This window comes from Enoplosus armatus, chromosome 21, assembly GCF_043641665.1.
Source record: "Enoplosus armatus isolate fEnoArm2 chromosome 21, fEnoArm2.hap1, whole genome shotgun sequence".
NCBI classification, from domain to species: Eukaryota; Metazoa; Chordata; class Actinopteri; order Centrarchiformes; family Enoplosidae; genus Enoplosus; species Enoplosus armatus.
The window spans coordinates 543,288-563,529 of record NC_092200.1 but is presented as its reverse complement, the minus strand read 5'-3'; the positions used below and the strand labels follow the sequence as shown (position 1 = coordinate 563,529).

Below are 20,242 nucleotides of genomic sequence, written 5' to 3'. Positions count from 1 at the left end.
TTAGATACAACAAACATGACTGTGACTCAGCATGAGGTGACAACGTGTAGTTTCATATTAATAATGATAAACCGTTTTAACTTCCTCTTTATTCTCTGGGTAGCAGAGTTTTGATTGGTTGTTTCCTTTAAAGGGACAGTAGATGTTTGTTGTGCTTTGTGATGGCAGAGAGCAGGTAGTTTCAGTGTTATTGTTTGTATTTATTTCTTTTTGCTTTTATTTGTTTGTTTCTGTGTTCCTTCACATGCAGCTCACAGTGACAACAGTCCACTCATAAAGACACATAACAAATAATGCTGATCTTCATATTTAAATAAGTGAAGTTTGAGTTTGTTTTTAATATTTTGAGTTTAGTTAACTCCCAGAAGTGACTGATGTGACCCTGAATCACAAGCTGTGAAAATGTTTCAGTGTTTTACAGTCTGTATCATAAACTACTGCACTCAGAGCGTTTATATTTTAAAGAAACACAGAGGAGAACTAACATATATATTATAAAGTGAAATATAGACGTATATAAATATATACTGTATAAACTGTATGTTGAGAGTACACTGAGGCATCAAACTGATCCAGGACCAGGCCTAAACCACAAGTAGCACCGTCACCTGGAGTATGGTGTATTCAGGTACAATCCTGTGACACTAATGTAGAAACACAGAACGTGTTTGGATCTCTTTTTGGACAAAGTCAAAAAGACACGTCTCTGTGATTTGCATGAACACTGGAACAATAAAAAAGAGGAAGACAGAGGTCTTTTTGGTCAAAATGCAAACATTCAGGTTATGAATTTAGTAAAAAATAATGAACTTTTGAGAATGCAGTAATGAAAGCTCATCGCATTCACCAAAGAAAAGAAAGTTGTTTTTTTAGTAAGTATAAGTTAGGATCTCATCTTCATTACGAGAGCAGGATCTTGATGAAGACCTCATCATGATTGTCACTGTTTGAGAATACAGAAGCAACGATACCTGGTTTCATTTGCATTCACTTCCTCCTCTGAGGCTGGTTATCAGGTTGTTCACCAGAGGACATGATGACACCGTTCAGGGTCAATATATAAATAAGGAAGTAAAAACAAGATGGCAGCTCAGGTATCCTAAACTGTTCAGGTCCATCTGATGTGCGTCAGTCCATCAGTCCAATGCTACTCACTGTTCCCTTCACCTTGTAAAGGTCTTGTAAAGCTTTCTGTTATGTTTCCTGTCAGCTGGCAGGACATTAACTGGGAAGCAAACTGTTTCCATAATAATGTAATCCAATGAAAATTTTGAGTGATCGCTGAATGCAGATGTTGTGTGTGAGATCAGCCTCCTGCTCACTGCAGGTTCATGACACTCAACACTGAACACTGTTGTTGTTTTTAGCATTTAGCTAAAACTGTGAGCCCCTTATAGCTAACCGGACCTCCACCATACATCCACTCCACTACATCATACATTAGATATGACAACAACAATATCCTGTCATTAATTAACTAATAATTACTGAGTCGTAACCACAAGAAAACGTCTCCAATGAGTTTTCTGTGGTGAATGTGATGTTTCATCCACAGCAGCAGCTGCCAGGGTTCTTACACAAGTGCTGAAACATCAGATTCATCTTCACTTTGCATTGTGCCTGCATGCACAGTAACTCATCAACACCTCCATCAGCCCTGCAGGTATGTGCTGGTTTGAAACGTATTGATTATCGCATCTGAACAGCTGCCTGTGCTCAGAGGTGACCTTGTGGTTTGGACCTGAGTCTCTGAGGATGGCTGAGTGTATAAAAGATATTTAGTTTTATGAGGATGTCCACACGGCTGCAGTGAAATCATATTTTTGTGGACAAGCTGAACACATGGAGCTGTTCATGGTCTGTGGTTTGAAACTGAGCTGCTGTCAATAAACACTCATCACCTTCAACACCGACTCTGGTCTCCACTCTGACTGTTCTGCTAATAATGGATTCTGATTCACAGCTTGTATTTTTTACATTTAATTCAGCAGTGTGATTCATTTTGTCCAGTAATAAAAATGTGGGCTCACACACCATTCAAAAACAACTGCAACCCATAATGACTCATTCCAAAACATGACAGAGAGCTGACAGGATATGACAGGCAGGTAATCGAACCAATAGAAGAGAAGCAGAGTCAAACCACACAGAGTCCACAAGACAGGCAACACAGTCGCACTGAAGTCACATTTCTTTGCTTTTCACATAGTAGCTCTTTGTCACACATCTATAACCTTTGTTTAATCAGGTCATCTCATTGAGATCAAGGTCTATTGTAAAGGAAACAGCTGAAGACAGCAGAGAGAAAGAAAAACAAACATACCCAGACAACAGAAGCAAAATCAGCCAGTGGGACGAGACACTCAAGAGTTAAAATCCTCTGTAATTCTTTCCATTTATAAGGTGCAGAATAGTGGAAGGCAGTCTGTAGTCAGTGTTCACTCTGAGGGCTAACTAGAGTTAAACAGACCTGAGATCTGCTCTACTGAGCAGTGGTTTTAAATGTGAGAAGAGAAGTGATTTACTGAGGCAGGAGACCTTTCGAAATAAAAGTGATAGAAGAAGAAGAAGAAGAAGATGGCGTCCTGCCTCCTCCGGCCCGCTGGGGGCAGCAGAGCGGCGGCAGCTTCTCTTCATGTTGGGAAGAAGTGTCAGTGGAAGAGTCCTCTGAGCTGCTCAACTGAAGAACTGAAAACTTCACATTTGATGAATCTCAAACTGACTTTTTAACACATTTAAACACTCAACACGGGTATCGATGAGGTTCGTCTCTGGGAAAACTCAACTTTCACGATGCTTTCGGTGAGTCTGACTTCACTGCCGTTAATATGAAGATTCAAGTAAAGAACGGAACGTCAGTCAGCTAATGAAGACTCACCGTTAATAAAACCGTTAATAAAACCGTTAAATCTGTTGGTGCTTAAAGCGGTTTTATCTAACTGATGGCTAAAGTTAGTTGCTAGCTAAAGTTAGCTCATGAAGCTCTGAGGAGTTCTGTTGTAACGTTAACTGTTAGCTAACTTACATGTAACGTTACATATATATACATATATATGTACATGTACGTTAGTGAGCAATTGTGGAAGAAAAACTTGGATCGTTTCAGTAAAAGTATCAATAGCACCATGTGCAAATACTATAAGCAGTGGTGGAAAGTAACTAAGAAGCACAATTGTGAGGTACTTGTACTTTACTTGAATATTTCCATTTTCTGCTACTTTATACTTACATCAAGTACAAATATTAGGTTTTGCTCCACTACATTTAAGTAACTACTCTCGTTACTTCAGATTCAGATTAATAATATAAAATATAATCAACTAATAAATGATGATGTAATATTACAGATTAAGATAAAACTTTATTGATCCTGTGGAGACATTCACAAACTACCCAGCAGCACATAAAGTCAGCAGCTGCAGCATTAAAGTGATGAACACATTAATGCATCAATAATTATAATCAATAATATAATATATATTATTGTGCATAATGAGTACTTTTACTTGTAACAGAGTTTTTCTACACTGTAGTTTTACTACTTTGTACTTCTTCCACCTCTGTGTCTAAGCAAAAATATTAAAGTATTGAAAGTTAAAGAGTTCATGTTCCAGAAAATGGCCCCTTTCACAGTGTTAATATAGTAGAATATTAATCTTTGTGTAGTATTTTAATGGAGAAGTGAGTCTTATAAACACCCGAGTCGGCCTTAACACCTGAGTCGGTCTGTAACACCCAAGATTTTTATGATGTTAGTAGAGGTGATCTTTGTTTCAGGTGAGGTGGTCCACCCCCAATATGTTAGGACCAGATTGAATGTGGCGTCCCTCTTCAGGTTGTTCAGGTGATCCAGGAGAGCGAGGTGAGGAGGAGGGAGGTGGGCTGCCAGTGGGAGAGTCCAGAGGAGGAGAGGAAGGAGGTGGGCTGTCAGAGCGACTCAGCAGAGAGGAGGGACGCTGCTGTCCAGGTGGACCTGCTGACTCAGCAGCTCAGCTGGAGAGACACAGGTGAGACACACTGCAGGTCACACAGGTACAAACCTGAGGCCTTGTTTATAACTGGACATTTTCACACATGGAGTCTGTAACATCGCTGCTTCATCAGACACCACAACAGCTGCTTTTATAGAAGAAGAAGAGTGTTTCCTGTTCTCTCTCACTGCATCGCTGATTTTAAAAGTTATTCTGCTCCTCCTCCTCTCACAGTGAATCCACTGATACATTTTCAGTTTCATCATTGAGCTTTATTACAGAGTGAATTCTGCTTCCTGTTTCTATGTTTCCGACACAACAATTACAGGATGTTCAGGTGTTTCATTCCTGTCAAAGACTTTTACTGGATATTCTGTCAGACTGTCGTGTTGAAGGTGAAACAGAAATGTTTCAGGTTGACAGCTTTTATAGAAACGTATTTAGACATGAGAGCGTTGTGTTAAATCACTTTGAGGTCTGACTGAATTCATACTAAAAGTTTACGTTCTCACAAGAACCAGAAATGGCACATAAAACTGTGCATGCACTTCATGAATTAGTATCAACTTGAAGATGTGCAGGACAAGCTTCACATCGCGCCCACAACTAACCACAAACAGTCAGTAAAACACTTACATTAAACACGAACAGACTTGTGTCTCCGCCCAGAGACACACAGACATGAAGCCTGTCTAACCTCCTGTCTGCCTGACTGTCTATATTCAGGTGTGTGTGGAGTGGCGTGGCAGTGTGTTTCTGTCAGAGCAGATGAACCAGGAGGGGGCGCTCTGCTGCAGCACTGCTGCACACACAGGACACACACACTGGACACAGGACAGCACATACACCACAGCCCCCCCCTCTACCTGTTCTGCTCCCCCCTCAGTCACACAATGCCTGTGTTCGGACCGCCTGCACCTCCAGATCTCCAGCAGCCCACATCGTTACCCAGCATGCCTCTGTGCGGCTTGTCCCCGACTACAGGAGGGAGATGTGAAGCTTCTCCTCCCCCGACTCCTGCAGACGTCTCAACTCCTCCTCCTGGACTTATCGCTCCCTTGAGCCCCCGCCTGGCTGAGGAGGAGGAGGAGGAGGAGGAGGAGGAAGGCTTGTTAAAACATGAGAACAGTAAGTTGTAAGAGTTTATTGAGTTAATTAACTGGCAGACATCATTTAACGTTGGTAATGGATCTAAATGTTTTTACTGCAAAATAAAAACCTTAGACTCATGATTTCTTGTTCTCTGTTGACCCTTTCTACAGATGAGAGTTTCCGTGGCAACATAAGGTCCACAACAACAGCAGAGAAGAAGAGGAGGAGGAAGTCTCAGTGTCTCATGTTCGGTGAAAAGTCTTGGCCGGCGCTCAAACTGACCAAACACATCGCAGGAAGAGTTCAACCCAGCAGCACCGCTCGCCGTCAGAGGAAGATGGACAATAATGAGAAGTTGCAGCCCGAACGGCGTCAGGACGTCATCCAATCAGAAGAGAGGAGCTCCATCAGAGAGATGCCTTCAAACGTCAACAGCAAGACACGACGAGGAGAGACGCGACAGCCCTGCAGGAAGAGAGGTATCAAAACAGGACGACTTGCACCACAAATCCAACGCAGCCGGGCTGAGGGAGGAGGAAACAAAACGAAGAAGGTGGAGGAGAAGCGATTGTTGGAGGAAGAGGAAGTGAAAACGGAGGAGACGGAGCAGGCGGGGAGGCCGAGGAGGAAGGCAGTTGGTCCACCTATCAGATACCTGATAGAGTCGGAGGAGCAGTCGCACTGCCCATCAGCGGCCAATCACAGCAAAGCGTGCGGAGCGAAGGTTGAAAGGAAGCTGGGGAGGCTGAAGAAGGAGCATCAAGAGGAGGAGAGGAGAGGAGGGGTGGAGCTAACAGAGAGGACACAGGACAACATCAGGATGGACGGAGGAGTGGGTGGAAGGCGGCAGCTCTGTCAGGTTGGTCCTCATTCAAACGTTCAGGGCTGTGGGTCCCAGACCTTTAAACCACGGCACGCCATCACAGCAGCTTTTATACTGATGAGGTTCTTAGGTGTTACAACCGATACCCCCACCCAACGCGGATATCACATTGAGTGACGGCTGTTCTACGACCTAATCTTTAGGTTTTCGAACGGACTCCCAAAATCTACACGCAAGACCGCCTTAGCCTGCTGAGGGAGTCTGGTTACGTTCCCGGAATATCATTAGTATGTGGCCTATATAGTTGACTATGTGCCAACGACCGGATATTAGCAGCAATATCTGTGTGTGGTAGGTGTTTGAGGATTGGTGGTACCCCAGTAAGTCCCCTGAAGGAAAAGATCAATACTGGGGGAGGTCCACAGTGAAGGGTGGCGGACATTCGCCTGGTTTCACACTGGGCCGCCTCAAATGCCCAAATCCCTAATTCACAATTTAGAGATAAACTTAGGAAATCCCTCCCCGTGTCCCAACTATTTAGAAACTTCAACAGTAATCTCCAAACAATCCACAGCAGCAGCAAAACATCAGACAACTGAGTTGAACCTATTCAACATGTCCTTCCATGTTAAACATCATAATATATACATAGCAGCTTTCTTAGAATTCATCAATCAAAGCCAAATGATTATCTACTGTCAGCATATCTCAAGGAGAGGAGTCTTCTTACCCGAGGGAGGCTACCTAGATGATCTCAGAGAGGAGCAACACAGGACTTTGGTTGGAGTGTACAAAGTACAACCCAATTTTATTGGAGTTTTATCAAAAAGAGTAAATGGATACAAAATGTTCAAAAAGAAGAAAATACAACAATCAGGTAACAAAGTCTCACGAACAACTAAGGCAAAAGCCTAAGCAGTCAGTCAGTCAGAGGTGACAGGTCTTCTTCGCTCGCACCCCCCCTTTGTCCTCTTCTTCCTTTTCTTAACCGTTTTGAAACCCTGGCCCCCCTCGCTTCATCACATTAAGATCATAAAACACATTTTCCGAGTACCTCATCTTCCTTGTTTAGCAAGTGTGAGGTTTCTCACTTTGTAGGGTGTCAGGCAGATGCAAAAACCAAGCCTCGTATCTGTGCCTATCAGACGTCAGTTTAACGCAATGTATAGGGACAGGCTGTTCTGAGACATTTTTGGAGAAGAGGTCGGTTTAACGCACTTCCTGTCCTTATTCGCTGAACTTAGTTTGAACTTATCAATTGAGTTTGAAGTGTTACTTAGAAAAGAAAGGGGGGGTGAGGGTATGACTCGGACACAACACAGGTGGAACACTCAACAATACAATACACGCCTTGAGGGAATTTCTTCAATTTGACACAAACGTCCAGTTGGACGTCCAGGATGAACTGATTAGAAGTTGGTGGTCAAAGGTCACTGTGACCTCACAGTAGCTTTTTATCCATAATTTAAGAAGGAATTGAGCGATTCCAGATTTCACACACATGTTGACTGGGAAAGTGAACTAGCACAGTACAGGCGTTCCTCCATCTCATCTTCATGATTTATCCCCTAGCACCACCCTCAGGACAAACTTTTCAGCTCCAAGAATACGTAGAGAATAAACGTCCATAAATCCACTCACAGAAAAAAAGATGCTGCAGAACCTGCCTGAGTTTTTAAGTTTCCTTGAGTGTCACAGTGATCCAGTGGCAGTTGTCTGTCCATCCATGAGGACACTGCAGACAGGAGCTGCTAACAGCTGATTCAGCTACTGTTATTGGCAGTTTACACCTTTTTCTAATCCACAGTTTGATTGCTGAGTCGATGATACACAAACGTACACGTCAAACCCTCTGTGTTCCTGCAGGTATTTTCCTGGAAAAAAGGAGAGATATTTGGTGAGAATTGCCAGGAAAAACTGGGTTCTCTCAACTCTAACCCCGGTTCATCACCTGAGATAATAACCCACCCGTCTGTCTCTCTGTCTGTCGTCAGGTGTGTGGTCTGATCTTCACCCGCCAGTCATCTCTGCAGCTCCACCTGTCCGTCCACAGAGCAGGACGCCGACCCAGCTGCCACCTCTGCAACAAGAAGTTCAGCTGTGCCAACACCCTGCGTCTGCACCATCTTCGCCATCACCACGGAAACCCAGGCGGTCATCGAGGCAACGGGGCGACGCCCGGCGGTACCCAAGCTGCTAATGACAAATGGGACGAGGAGGTCCTCCTCCGTACTCCCACCAAGGCGCCTGATTGGTCGAGACGCAGAAAGCGTCTGTGCAGAAATCCCCGGTGGTGGGTCGACTACCGAACCACCAAGAGGAAGAGGCACGACGTAGAGAGGTGGAGGAGACAGCAAGAGAGAGAAGCAAGGAGGGAGAGGAAGAGGTGTAGAGAGGAGGAGGAGGAGGAGGAGGTGAAACGAGTCTGTCTGAAGGAGGACGGAGGAGGAGAGGAAGGAGAGGAAAAGGAGGAGGAGAAGGAGAGACAGACGGAGGTGAAAAGGGAGGTGGTGGAGCAACCTCAGAGGCCGAGGAGGAAGATGGTCGGCCCACCAATCAGATACCTCCTGGAGTCAGAGGGGCAGTCACATGGTCCGGTAACAGCCAATCAGGACAGAGGGTGGGGATGTAAACAAGGTAGAAAACCACAGAAGAAGAGCGAAGCCGGGGGCGGAGCTTCAGATGACACAGCGATGATTGACAGGCTTGAGGACACAGAGCAGACAAACAGGCAGGCAGGTTGGACAGTCACAGAGAGACAGATGGGTCGGACCAATCAGGACAGAGCGAATGGACCCAAACAAAGAGGAAGACCAAAAAAGGTTGTGATTGACAGTGAGGCTGGGGGCGGGGCTGCAGAGAGACAGACAGGTCACATGATCACAGAGAGACAGACAGGTCAGAAGGCCACAGAGAGACAGACAGGTCAGACACTCACAGAGAGACAGACAGGTCACATGATCACAGAGAGACAGACAGGTCAGAAGGCCACAGAGAGACAGACAGGTCAGACACTCACAGAGAGACAGACAAGTCACATGATCACAGAGGGACAGACAGGTCAGACACTCACAGAGAGACAGACAAGTTACATGATCACAGGGAGACAGACAAGTCACATGATCACAGAGGGACAGACAGGTCACATGATCACAGAGAGACAGACAAGTCAGACACTCACAGAGAGACAGACAAGTCACATGATCACAGAGGGACAGACAGGTCAGACACTCACAGAGAGACCGGCAAGTCACATGATCACAGGGAGACAGACAAGTCACATGATCACAGAGAGACAGACAGGTCAGACACTCTCAGAGAGACAGACAGCCCTGGTGTACATAGACCTGCAGAGCCGTCAGGTGACCGTCATCTCCCCCTGCAGTGTCAGACTGCAGCGTCTCCTCTGATGACATGACTCACAGAGAGACAGACAGGTCGTCCATCACACATGTCTCACAGAGAGTAGGAAGAAGGAAAGAAAAGGTTTTCATCAGATGTGTATTTATTGTTCAACAGATTTAATAAACTGACTGGTCAGTATATTTCATCCAGAACTTCATAGTTTCATATATATATATATATATATATATATATATACACACACACACACACACACATATACATACATATATATAAATACATATATATGTGTATATGTGTGTGTGTGTGCATATATCAGAATCAGAATATGTATTTGTGTGTGTTTATATATGTATATACAATAATACAATATAATATCTGTGTATTATCTGCTTTACTCCTCCCATCCCTTAAAACAAAACACATATCTTTTGAATAAAATAGCAGCGCTGGAAAGTAACTAAGTACATTTAGTCAAATTTGAGGTACTTGTACATTTTGTGTTCCTTTACACTACTATACTATACAGTAAATAAATTACAATGTGCAAATTGAGGAACTACTTTTAAACAAAAAATTACATTTTGAAAACACTTGACCTAGCGTTGTGTAGTTTTACCTGTATCTAGTAAAGTGATCCAAAATCCTTAAATTAAAAACTCAGCTGTGACTGAGTCCTTTGACTCAGTCCCTCTGGGTCCAGCCCGGTCTATGGTCCCGCCCGGTCTATGGTCCCGCCGGACAGCGGAGGCAGCGAGGCCGAGGCTGCGTCAGGTAGCTTAACAGTCCTCCATGGCTGAAGATGAAATTTGTAAATTATCATTGGACCAACGCGATGTCAGTATTGTATCCTGGTTGTTGATTGGTTAGGGAGGACGTCCTCCTGTTGGAGCATCATTTTACGTGTTTTGGCCAATAAAAAAAAAAAAAAGGAAGTCCATTAAATTGATATAAGAGATCCAGCAGGAGCCTGTCCTCCTTTTAATTTTTACCAATTGCTCTTTTTTTTTTTTTTTTTTTTTTAAATTTCTCCTCTTGCCTCTCAAGAATAGGAGGAGGAGCCACCTCCTCTGCGTCCGTGGACCGGCCTCCTGGTTTAACTTGTGCCCTCTGCATTCTTCAACTATCTCGCCCCACTTTGTACCGCAGTTCTCTTTTGTTTTAATTCTCTTATTATCAGTATCTCTTATATTATTTTAGTTCTCTTATTCCAGATTCATTGAACTAAATGAACTGAGCATCTATAATCGGATTGATCTAATCGATCGTCTCTCTGCTGTCTGGGGTTTCAATAAAGGGCCGTTGAAAAGACATTTGAAAAGAATAGCGGCGCACACCAGACACATTACGGTAACACGCCACTCTCCGTCCATTACGGTAAAACAGTAGAAACAGGAAGTGAGCTCAAACAAGCGGCGGCGTTTTGTTGTTTTGATGACGAAGATGAAGATCGTGCTGAAATGACTGAAAGTGGCGCTCAGGTGAGAAAATAAACACGTTACTGTACATTTAGTAAGTAATCAGAGTAACTGTGCTGAATATAAACTGTCAGTTTGTCTCGGGTTTACAGTTTTACTCATTTTACCTCCAGACTCTGATGCACATTGAATGCGCTTTGAACGGAGCTCAGTGGTTCCTCAGTGTACGGTTAAACTTGGTCACTTCCTCCGTGCGATACCATGGTAACGTGAACACATCGGACACCTGCTGCTGCTGTGGAAATGTCCCATGTTACACTACTGAAATAAAAAGTGATACCATTACAAAACGTATTCTATTGAAACGTCTGCAACTTGTGAATTCAGTTCTCTGTTCAGTAGTTTGGACCCTTCTTAACACGGCTGAATACCCTGTGCAGTCCACTTCGCAGGGAACCACTAGGCAGTCAGAACACACCCTCAGTCATGGAAGGATCAAGAAACAATGGGCCTCTGGGCACAGACATGTAAAAGGCCCCCCACCCCTCCAACATAGGAGCAAGACACCCAGACTGAAAATGACTACTGTAATCGGTTCGTGTCCCTTTGTAGTCATCTTGCCTGGTTTTGTAGTAATTTTGTGTCTCTGGTCGTTTTGAGACTCTTTGCGGTCATTTATGTCTCTTTGTAGTCCTATTGCATCTCTTTGCAGTTATTTTGTGTCTCTTTGTGGTTGTTTTATGACAGTCATTTCAAACAGACCTTTGGGCCCTTGTGCCTGTGCCTGGTAGGCTTGGTTCAATAATCCATCCATGCCCTTGGTCTATGTCCAGTAACACATGCTGGTTCAGTCTAAGTCCAGTAACACATGCTGGTTCGGTCTAAGTCCAGTAACACATGCTGGGTCAGTCTATGTCCAGTAACACATGCTGGGTCAGTCCATGTCCAGTAACACATGCTGGTACAGTCTAAGTCCAGTAACAAATGCTGGTTCAGTCTATATCCAGTAACACATGCTGGGTCAGTCCATGTCCAGTAACACATGCTGGTACAGTCTACATGCTGGTACAGTATATTTACAGAAGTGGCGCAGTCTACATGCTGGTACAGTATATTTACAGAAGTGGCGCAGTCTACATGCTGGTACAGTGTATAAACAGCAAAGTGATTAGTTGTGTGTCTCTGCAGCTGTTTGCTCGTCTGGAGGCTCGACGCTGTCTGAAGGACATCGAACCTCGTCTGTTTCCTGAAGATGGAGGACCCAACCACGGTGACTGATCATGCCCACTTCCTGTCAGCACACATCACATGACATGAATGAATCAAAAAAACAAAAAATATACAGAAGCAGAAGAAATAATTGATAACTGATATCTGTTAATAACTTATAGCACACAGTGTTTGATGAGCTGGTATGTGTTTGACTCTGTCAGGTGAGGTCGTGGAGCTGTATGGAACAGAGGGAACAGGTGAGTTCACTTCACAGGAAACACACTGCCTTTAACCTGGTTTGAACTTCCTGTAAAGTGTGTGTGTGTTATGTGTGTGTCTCAGGTAAGACGGAGCTGCTCTACCACCTGCTGTGTCGCTGTGTGTTGCCGGTGGCGACCGGCGGTCTAGAGGTGGACGTTGTGTTCGTGGACACTGACTACAGTCTGGACATGTTACGACTGGTTGGCATCCTCGACAGCAGACTGAATGCAGGTACACTCACACACACACACACGAAGCGGAGTGACCTGCTTTTTTAAAACATTCTTCTTTAATATAAATGTTGGGTTGTTTTTGTGTGATGAAATGTTATTAACAAAGAGAACAGTAGGGCCACCCTCAGGACAAACTACACATTAACCTCCACTGCTGTTCAGACTGTAAGAATAAATAAATCATCAGGATTTTGTTTGTTCAGATTGTTGCTTTAATGAACTCTGCTGCCTGTAGGGGGCGCTGACATTTATGACTTCTGTTTGTCAATGAATCACAGCAGACTATAAAAATCTGTCTCTCACTCTGTTTGTCTCTCTCTCTCTCTCTGTCTAGCTCGCTCTACCAGCTCGCCCTCGGCCGGTTCAGATGAGGCGGCCTTGCGTTTGTGTCTGTCTCGCCTTCTGGTCGTCCACTGCTCCTCCTCGTCCCAGCTCCTCCTCACCCTTCACTTCCTAGAGACCTCCTTGTCATCACGGCCCGGACTGGCGCTCCTACTCATCGACAGCATCTCTGCTTTCTATTGGTTGGACCGCTGTGAGGGCGGGGCCAGTTTCGCCAAGCAGGAAGAGAGGCTCACCAAGTGTGCACAACTGTTGGGCCGACTGCTCAGGTAGCTATTCATCAGTTAGAAGGTTCTAGTGGTCATAGAAGAGGTGAGGTCACTGAGGAGGTTCTAGTGGTCATTGAGAAGGTTCTAGGAGTCCTTTATGTGGTTGGGCGGTTCTTGTGGTTATTTAGGAATATCTAGTGGTCCTTTAGGTGGTTCTTGAGGTCACTGAGGAGGTTCTAGTGGTCATTGAGAAGGTTCTAGGAGTCCTTTATGTGGTTGGGCGGTTCTTGTGGTTATTTAGGAATATCTAGTGGTCCTTTAGGTGGTTCTAGTGGTCTGTTATGTAGTTCAAGTGGTCATTGAGATGGTTTATGGGCTCCCATATGTGGTTTGAGTGGTCACTGGGGAGGTTCCAGGGGTCCTTGATTGTTCTTGTGGTAATTGAAAATGGTAGAGTTCCTTGAGGTGGTTCTAGTGGTCATAAAGGAGGTTCTAGAGGTCCATTATGAGGTTGGGAGGTTCTGGTGGTCACTGAGGAGGTTGTAATTATCATAGAGGAGGTTCTTGAGGTTCCTATGGTTGTACTAGTGGTCATTGAGGTGGCTCTAGGGGTCATCAAGGATGTTCTAGGGATCCTTTTAGGTTCTTGTCGTCAGTGATGATTTCAGAGTTCCTTTAAGTGGTTGTTGTGGTCAATAAGGTGGTTCTAGAGGTCATTGAGGATGTACCTTAGGTAGCTCTAATGCTTTTGAGGAGATCCAAGAGAGGTTCTAGAGGTCACTGAGTAGGGTTCTATAGGTTCTTTAGGTGGTTGTAGTGGCCATTGAAGAGCTTCTGATGGCCATTAAGACGTTCTAGGGGTCCTTTAGATCAGGGGTATTCAACTAAAGGTCGAAGAGGTCCAGTTAGAGAAAATGTCCTCAAGCAAAGGTCCAGAACATCATCATGTCTAACTTGTGTTGTGAGTTAGTGTGATATATATTGAAGTAGCCTAGTAGTTGTATCAACGTCTGCATGTCATCAACAACTGACTGTCAAATCTAATAAAGAAAGTACAATTCAAAAACATTCAACAACAACAATATTTATTGTCACTTAACATTACTACTATAATAATACTGTAGATATGTATAATGTTCTTCTCTCATTAAGTAAAGAAGGGCTGCATTTCAAAATAAAAGAGAAAATAAATAAAATAGCTTTAGAAAAATTGTGCATCTTAAAATAAAGTGCTTAATTTTAGAAAAACAAAATAAAGTGTAGCAGCAGCTTGAGTTTCCATTTTTCTTTGTTAACTGTTTCACATCTTAACAGTCTCAACCAATTTCACAATAAATAATGTGTCTTCTCTCCCTCCCGCTCACTCGTCTCTCCGTCTTCTCTCCCTGTGTCGTTCACTCGTCTTATCATCAGTCTCTCGCCTCTCACCTCTCGTCTGTCTGTATTCAGAGTCGCAATGTTTATCGCCTGGAATGCACAGATTTGATTGGCTGAGCAGCGTCACGTGGGCTGGCGTAACACGTATGCAATTGATCTTTCTTGAGCCACTAAACCAGCGCCGCAAAGACTAGAAAAGCTGCACCGGCTAAAATAGAAGTGCCCCGTCAAAATTCAAAATCCCTTAATAATTTATTGATTATAGGTCCGGGTCCGTATAGGGCGGCGTCTGGGTCCGGACTCGGACCACGGTCCGCCTTGTTAGTGACCCATGCTTTTGATGATTAAGCAGTTCTAGTGTTTATAGAGATGGTTCTTGTAGTCGTTTTAGAAGTTCTAGTTGCCATTAAGGAGGTTCTGTAAATAGTTGACAGCTTGGTTGGTTGAATCAGTCTTATCTGTGACTCCTCCTCTCAGGGATTACAGAATCACTGTCTTCGCCACCTGCCACGCCATCAGGAGGAACTTCAGTGGACCCTCCTCTTCCTCTTCCTCTTCCTCCTCCTCCTCCTCTGAGCACGACCGGCCGTACCTTTGTCGCCCCTGGCAACGACTGGTGACCCATCGGCTGCTGTGCTCCAGGCAGGAGGCAGCAAATAACGTGGCCTCCGCAGCGAGAGGCAGCAAGGAGCAGAGGAGACAGCAGGTCTTCACCGTCCACTGCACCTCCTCCTCCTCCTCCTCCAGGACAAAGGCTTACAGGAGCAACTCCTTCTACGTGAACGACGGAGGAGTGGAGTTTATCTGAAAAGCTGTCTGTGTACATGTTGTCGGTTGATTTCTTTTGATTTTTTTTATGGAAATATTATAATATATATATTATATATATATATATATATATATATATTTGTGTTAATGTATAAATACATTTGTAAAAGTTCTATAAACGTTTGTTGGGACCCAAGAGGTGTTTTTGTTGTTATCACGCTTTAATGCACATCAATGGAACAGTATTTGGCAGTACAGAATCAATTACATCTGGGTTCCATAATGATCTGTTATCTGATATTGAACCTCCACTTATTATCTGTAGATAAAAAGAAAATTCTGGCTACTTGAAGCTGTTCTGGAGGCTTGCAGTAGAACAACACTATTATGGAAATCTGGAAAGAGCAATGGTCAGCTCATCAGTGAAAGAAGTAGTCAGGAGCCTTGATGTCTTATGCTGGAAGTATTTATTGAAGCTTGGCGAAGGAGAATGGAGAGATTATTACTACAGTGGTTACTGCATGATGCCACCTCAGTTCTGAAGTTCAGGTTCCCTGTGGTCAGACTTTAAACCCTCAATGAGCACGCTACAAACACCACACACCCAGAAATGGTCAAACTCAGTGCACTAAGAACATGCGCAGATTAGTCTAAATAAGCATCAGTTCTCCAAACAAGAGAACACATTTACCTGTAATAGTTCAGGATATGTCTGCACATTCTGACCTGGAGACAGACATGAACTCTGTCAGCATAACTGCACTTCTTCGTCTATCTTCTGGTGTCTAGGGAGTTCGAGCAGCCACCGCCTCTGTCCTTGGTTGCTACAGCAACGCAGCTCCCCTTATCTGAATGGCTCCTGTCTCTCCCAAACACCACAGACCTAGTACTGACCTGAAAGCTCAGATTTCTACCCAAGTGACCCCTGCTTCTGACCCCTAGAGGACAGGGAGGAAGATAGGAAACTCCATAACAAACACAAACAAAGACTCAGTATCTGTTCATTATCAATAGGATCTAAAGGAGGTTCTATTAGTCCTTTAGGTAGTTCAAGTGGTTCTAATGGTCATTGAGGAGGTTCTAGAGGTCCTTTAGTGAGTACTAGTGGTCCATTAGGTGGCTCTTGTGGTCACTGAGGAGGTTCTAGTGGCCCATTAGGAAGTTCAAGTGGTGAGTGAGGCTGTTTAAGGGGTCCTATAGGTGGTTCTTGTGGTCACTGAAGAGGTTCTAATTGTCCTTCAGGAGTGCTCGTGGTCATTGGCGATTCTAGAGTTCCTTTAGGTGGTTAATGTGGTCACTAATGAGGTGGAATGCCTGGCTACTTTGAAGCTGTTCTGGAGGCTCGTAGTAGAACAACACCTTATTAAGACTCTGCAGTATATGTTGTTACTGTCATTTGTCACCCAGTATGACGAGAATCTAAAGGAGGTTCTTTAAGTGGTTCTAATGGTCCTCTCAGATTTATCTGGTGACCCTTTGGAGGTGCCCGACCCCTAGGCTGGGAACAACTGGACTAAACTACCTAACTGTATATAAAGTAGTTAAAACTAGCTAACTATCTACGTTGATGCATCAGTATTAACAATCAAATAATGTCAGATTATAATACTTGCACTTTGACTCAAGTAAACTTTTGAATACAGGACTTTCACTTGTAATACATTGTTGTGTTGGTACTTTTACTTACTTAGTGGGGCATGTATATTTCTTTTATGCGTGTGTAAGTGGAAACATGTTGTGGAAGCACGTTGAGGACACTGACTGAGATTTATTGATTCCTCTTTATTTCTAAGAAGCTGCTTGATTGATTTTGGGTGGCCCTCTTGTTTCTGTGTCTTCTGGCGAATGTGGACGTTCTGTTTACGGCTGTATATTTTTACCTGATTTACAGTATTGATGCTATATTTCAAAATAAGAAGAAAAAAGAATCATATTATGTTTAAAGGCTGGATATTGATGAGATGGTCCATGTTGAGGCACGTGCGCCAGCAGTCCGGGTCCTCGCGGCTCCAGTCCGGGACTTCAGGTCTGATGACAGAGACCGCTTCACCAGAGCAGCCCTCCAACAGATCCCTCCGCGGGGTCAGACACACTTTTTACACAACACAAACAAATGAACCCAGTGTGACGCAGACACAGATGCACCTACACGTTTTAAACTCTCTCTCCTGGTTAATGTCGCATTTTTCCAGGAGTCAGAGACAAACTCTGCCCGGTAAACGTTTCTGCTCCGGTACCGTAATTAATGTTTTCTCGGACCTACTTCTCCTGCTGTCGCTGACAGGCGGTGCTTCGGTCGCTCCCAAACATGGCCTCCATGACGGAGCGACCGCCTCAACTTTAAATTTTCGCCAATTTCCAGAGCAAAACCGTCTTTTTTTCCTTCCACGATCAACGGGAATGTTTCGTCGGAAAATATTATCATGCCAGACTTATGAAACAGATGTTATCTCTCGGAGAAGTTCGCTGTTGGATTTAAACAGATCGGTTTAAGTTGGCTGGAAAGCTGGAGAGGAAAAAGAGAATTGCATCAAATCAGTAAGGGGGCTTTTTCACCATTCTCTCGACACCTGTGCAGGTTTGCTTCTCAGTTTTATGGCAGCTTCCTGCTTTAACTTGACGCCAGTCGTTAACATTTAAAGTGGAACGATGAATAAGCGCGCGGTGGAGCCGGGATGCACTCGTTTCTGGTGCGCGCTAACAGCTAGCCTGCTAGCTAATGCTAATGCTAACAGAGAAGTGGTCAGTCAACTGGGCGGTCCGAGGAAGCTAACTGCTAACGGCTATCTGCTCCACAATTCAGTTTAATTTGCAGAGCTAAGACAGTTAATTTATCATAAATGAGTGACACCTGCCGTCTGAATGAAGTGTTGGCTGGCTGTTAAACTGTGTTTAACGTTACACAAGCACCAATGAAATTAGTTAAAGGTCAGTAATTGGTGTAATCCTCGTTGTAACTCTTCTGACAGATGATTTTATTAGCATGGAACCAGGCACTTTAACCGCACAGTCACATCCTCAACACTGTATCATACTTGAATCTTAGTTATGGGTCAGTTATGGATGTTTTTTTTGTCCAGCTGATAACGAACTAGTCTAATTAGTTGTCGATCTATTTAACGTGCCAGTTGTGATATGCTAAACTGTCTGGTAGACATATATTGGTGGTAATGTCACATTGGAGCTCTAGTTTGTTTTTCTCTGGTGGTCAGGAATGAACAGCTGTTTTCCTCAACAATAGATCCAGGAACATGACCGATGTTATCAGGTTTCTGAAGACATGTCTGTAAGAGATCAATCTGCCATCAAGTGGAACACAACAACAACAACAACAACAGAAGTTCTCTGGAGACACTAAAATCTGGTGAACATGCTGGGAATTAGTAAAAGGCTAATGCTAAGTGTATAACCACTGTCTTTAATAATAGACTGTTAAAACTAAAATAAACACAATTAACTCCTTTTCCAACATCACTGATCAGCGGTCGACTTCAGCGAATCACACGTCCAGTTTCTAATGTCCCCCAGAAAGACTACTCTTGTGTTGGACTTGCTGTGTTTTCTCGATGCCTTGTAAGTGTTAGTGATGTTTACCAAATTTGCTTGTGATGAGCTCTCTCAGCCACCGTACTTTGGTGACACACACTGCTGACAATTTATTTGCTGCAACTGACAAGTCTTGGCAACGTAAAGTATCTCCATATAAGTTTCTGCAGGTCTAGTCAAAACCAGACGAGGTTTTGAGCTCAGGAGCACTGACGAGGTCCAGAGAATCTGACAGCAGCCCCTCTGGACCCCGGCTGATCTTCAAGTGGGCACTCGGCCTCATGCCGTGTCGGGCTTGGGCTCTGTAGTGGCAGGTCACGGTGGCTGTAGTTATAGGAGCTGTCAGTCAGCCTCAGTGTCGGGCTTTAATACCATCATCATCATCGTTGTCTTCATATCACCACCAGTTTCAGTCAGTCTCCTCTCTGACAGCCTGAACATCAGAAGCACAAAGTTACACCTGTATCAGGTTATATACCGGTGTCCAACCCCAGCATACACACTGCAATACTAAACAGTAAAATTACATCACAGGTCTGCTAATAATCACTGTAGAGCTGCAACCATTAGTTAATGAACCAAACATGAATCGGACATTAATTTGATGATCAAATAAATGTTTTCTTTTCTCTGCTTGTTCCAGCTGTTCAGATTCTTTGTCACACATGACAGTGAACTGAGTGGTCGAACAGAAACAAGACATTTTCAGACGTCACAGACGACTGGGGGAAATTATAATGGCTATTTTTTATAATTTCTGACATTTAACAGACCAATCGATTAATCAAAGAAATACTTAATTAATTGATAATGAAAAAAATCGTTAGTTGTTGCCCTAAATGACTGTTTTCATTAGTGACTGATTATAATTATTTCTTAATCACCAAAACACAGTGTTTATTTTGTCAAATAAGATAATAATAATAATAGCAACATCAGACTAACAGTGTGCTGTAAAACCAATAAAACAAAAATCAAGTAACAAAACAATAAGGAAAAACAAGAAAAGAAGCTTTAAGAAGACAGCAGAGGTCAAAGGTCACTTTGTTTGCTCATTGGCTGCTGTGAGGAAGTGTGCTGTGATTGGCTGGATGAGCTGTCAGTCATAATGATTGACATGTTAGTGGGTCACACTGCTGTACTCCAGTCTACTTTACTGGACTCTAGTGGACTCTAGTGGACTCTACTGCACTCTCAGCTCCAGCTGTATCTCAGGATCTGGCTCCAGCACTGATGTGGATTTAGTCTCAGGGTGCTTTCAAACCTGTAGTTGGTTTGTTCTGGTCTAAGTCTGCGGATAAGCTGGTAAACCTGGTTTCTTATCACACACAAACGTTCTCTCCTCTCATTGATTAAATGTGTCTGTGTTGAGAAAGTAAACACAGGAAGAAGCTCCTGCTGTACCTGCCAGACAGTGAGACGGGTCCGTTATACGTTCTGAGAAGTGATTAGAATTTTTATTATTGTTAAGAAAAATTATAGTTTAGGTCAATCAAGAAGTCAGATTATCAGTGTTTTCTGGGTGGAGGTGGTATGTCCGATGAGTGCTGCAGGCGACGCTAAATGACGAGATGAGGTCAGAGAAGTGTTTGAGGAAGAAGAGGCTGAAAACAGAGAAAACCGATCG

General features: G+C 43.7%; 2 protein-coding genes and 1 pseudogene across 3 annotated transcripts in view; all 3 read left to right on the top strand.

The window, feature by feature from the left end:
* Positions 1–20,242, top strand: part of LOC139304591 (NLR family CARD domain-containing protein 3-like) — a 136,978-nt pseudogene that overhangs the window by 35,952 nt on the left and 80,784 nt on the right.
* xrcc2 (X-ray repair complementing defective repair in Chinese hamster cells 2) lies at positions 5,848–15,150 on the top strand. Of its 2 annotated transcripts, XM_070927880.1 has the most exons (8): positions 5,848–5,922; positions 7,881–8,708; positions 11,856–11,937; positions 12,101–12,136; positions 12,222–12,371; positions 12,708–12,984; positions 14,779–14,943; positions 14,980–15,150. In XM_070927880.1, exons 1-8 carry the CDS (start codon positions 5,884–5,886, stop codon positions 15,107–15,109), a joined length of 1,707 nt encoding a protein of 568 aa, XP_070783981.1. In that variant the 5' UTR covers positions 5,848–5,883; the 3' UTR covers positions 15,110–15,150. The 2 variants fall into 2 exon arrangements, with proteins under 2 accessions (XP_070783981.1, XP_070783980.1); XM_070927879.1 differs by having other exon boundaries at positions 14,779–15,150.
* LOC139304215 (histone-lysine N-methyltransferase 2C-like) overlaps positions 17,507–20,242 on the top strand; it is a 66,209-nt gene continuing 63,473 nt past the window's right edge. Inside the window, exon 1 of the mRNA XM_070928101.1 lies at positions 17,507–17,607. The gene's annotated coding sequence lies outside the window, so the exon portion shown is untranslated. The remainder of the gene's footprint in view (positions 17,608–20,242) is intronic.

Coding starts and splice junctions, on each gene's coding strand:
- xrcc2 (XM_070927879.1), top strand. CDS start 5,884: ATGGACGGAGGAGTGGGTGGAAGGCGGCAGCTCTGTCAG. Junction 12,372..12,707: donor CGACAGCAGACTGAATGCAG/GTACACTCACAC, acceptor CTCTCTGTCTAG/CTCGCTCTACCAGCTCGCCC. Junction 12,985..14,778: donor CTGTTGGGCCGACTGCTCAG/GTAGCTATTCAT, acceptor TCCTCCTCTCAG/GGATTACAGAATCACTGTCT.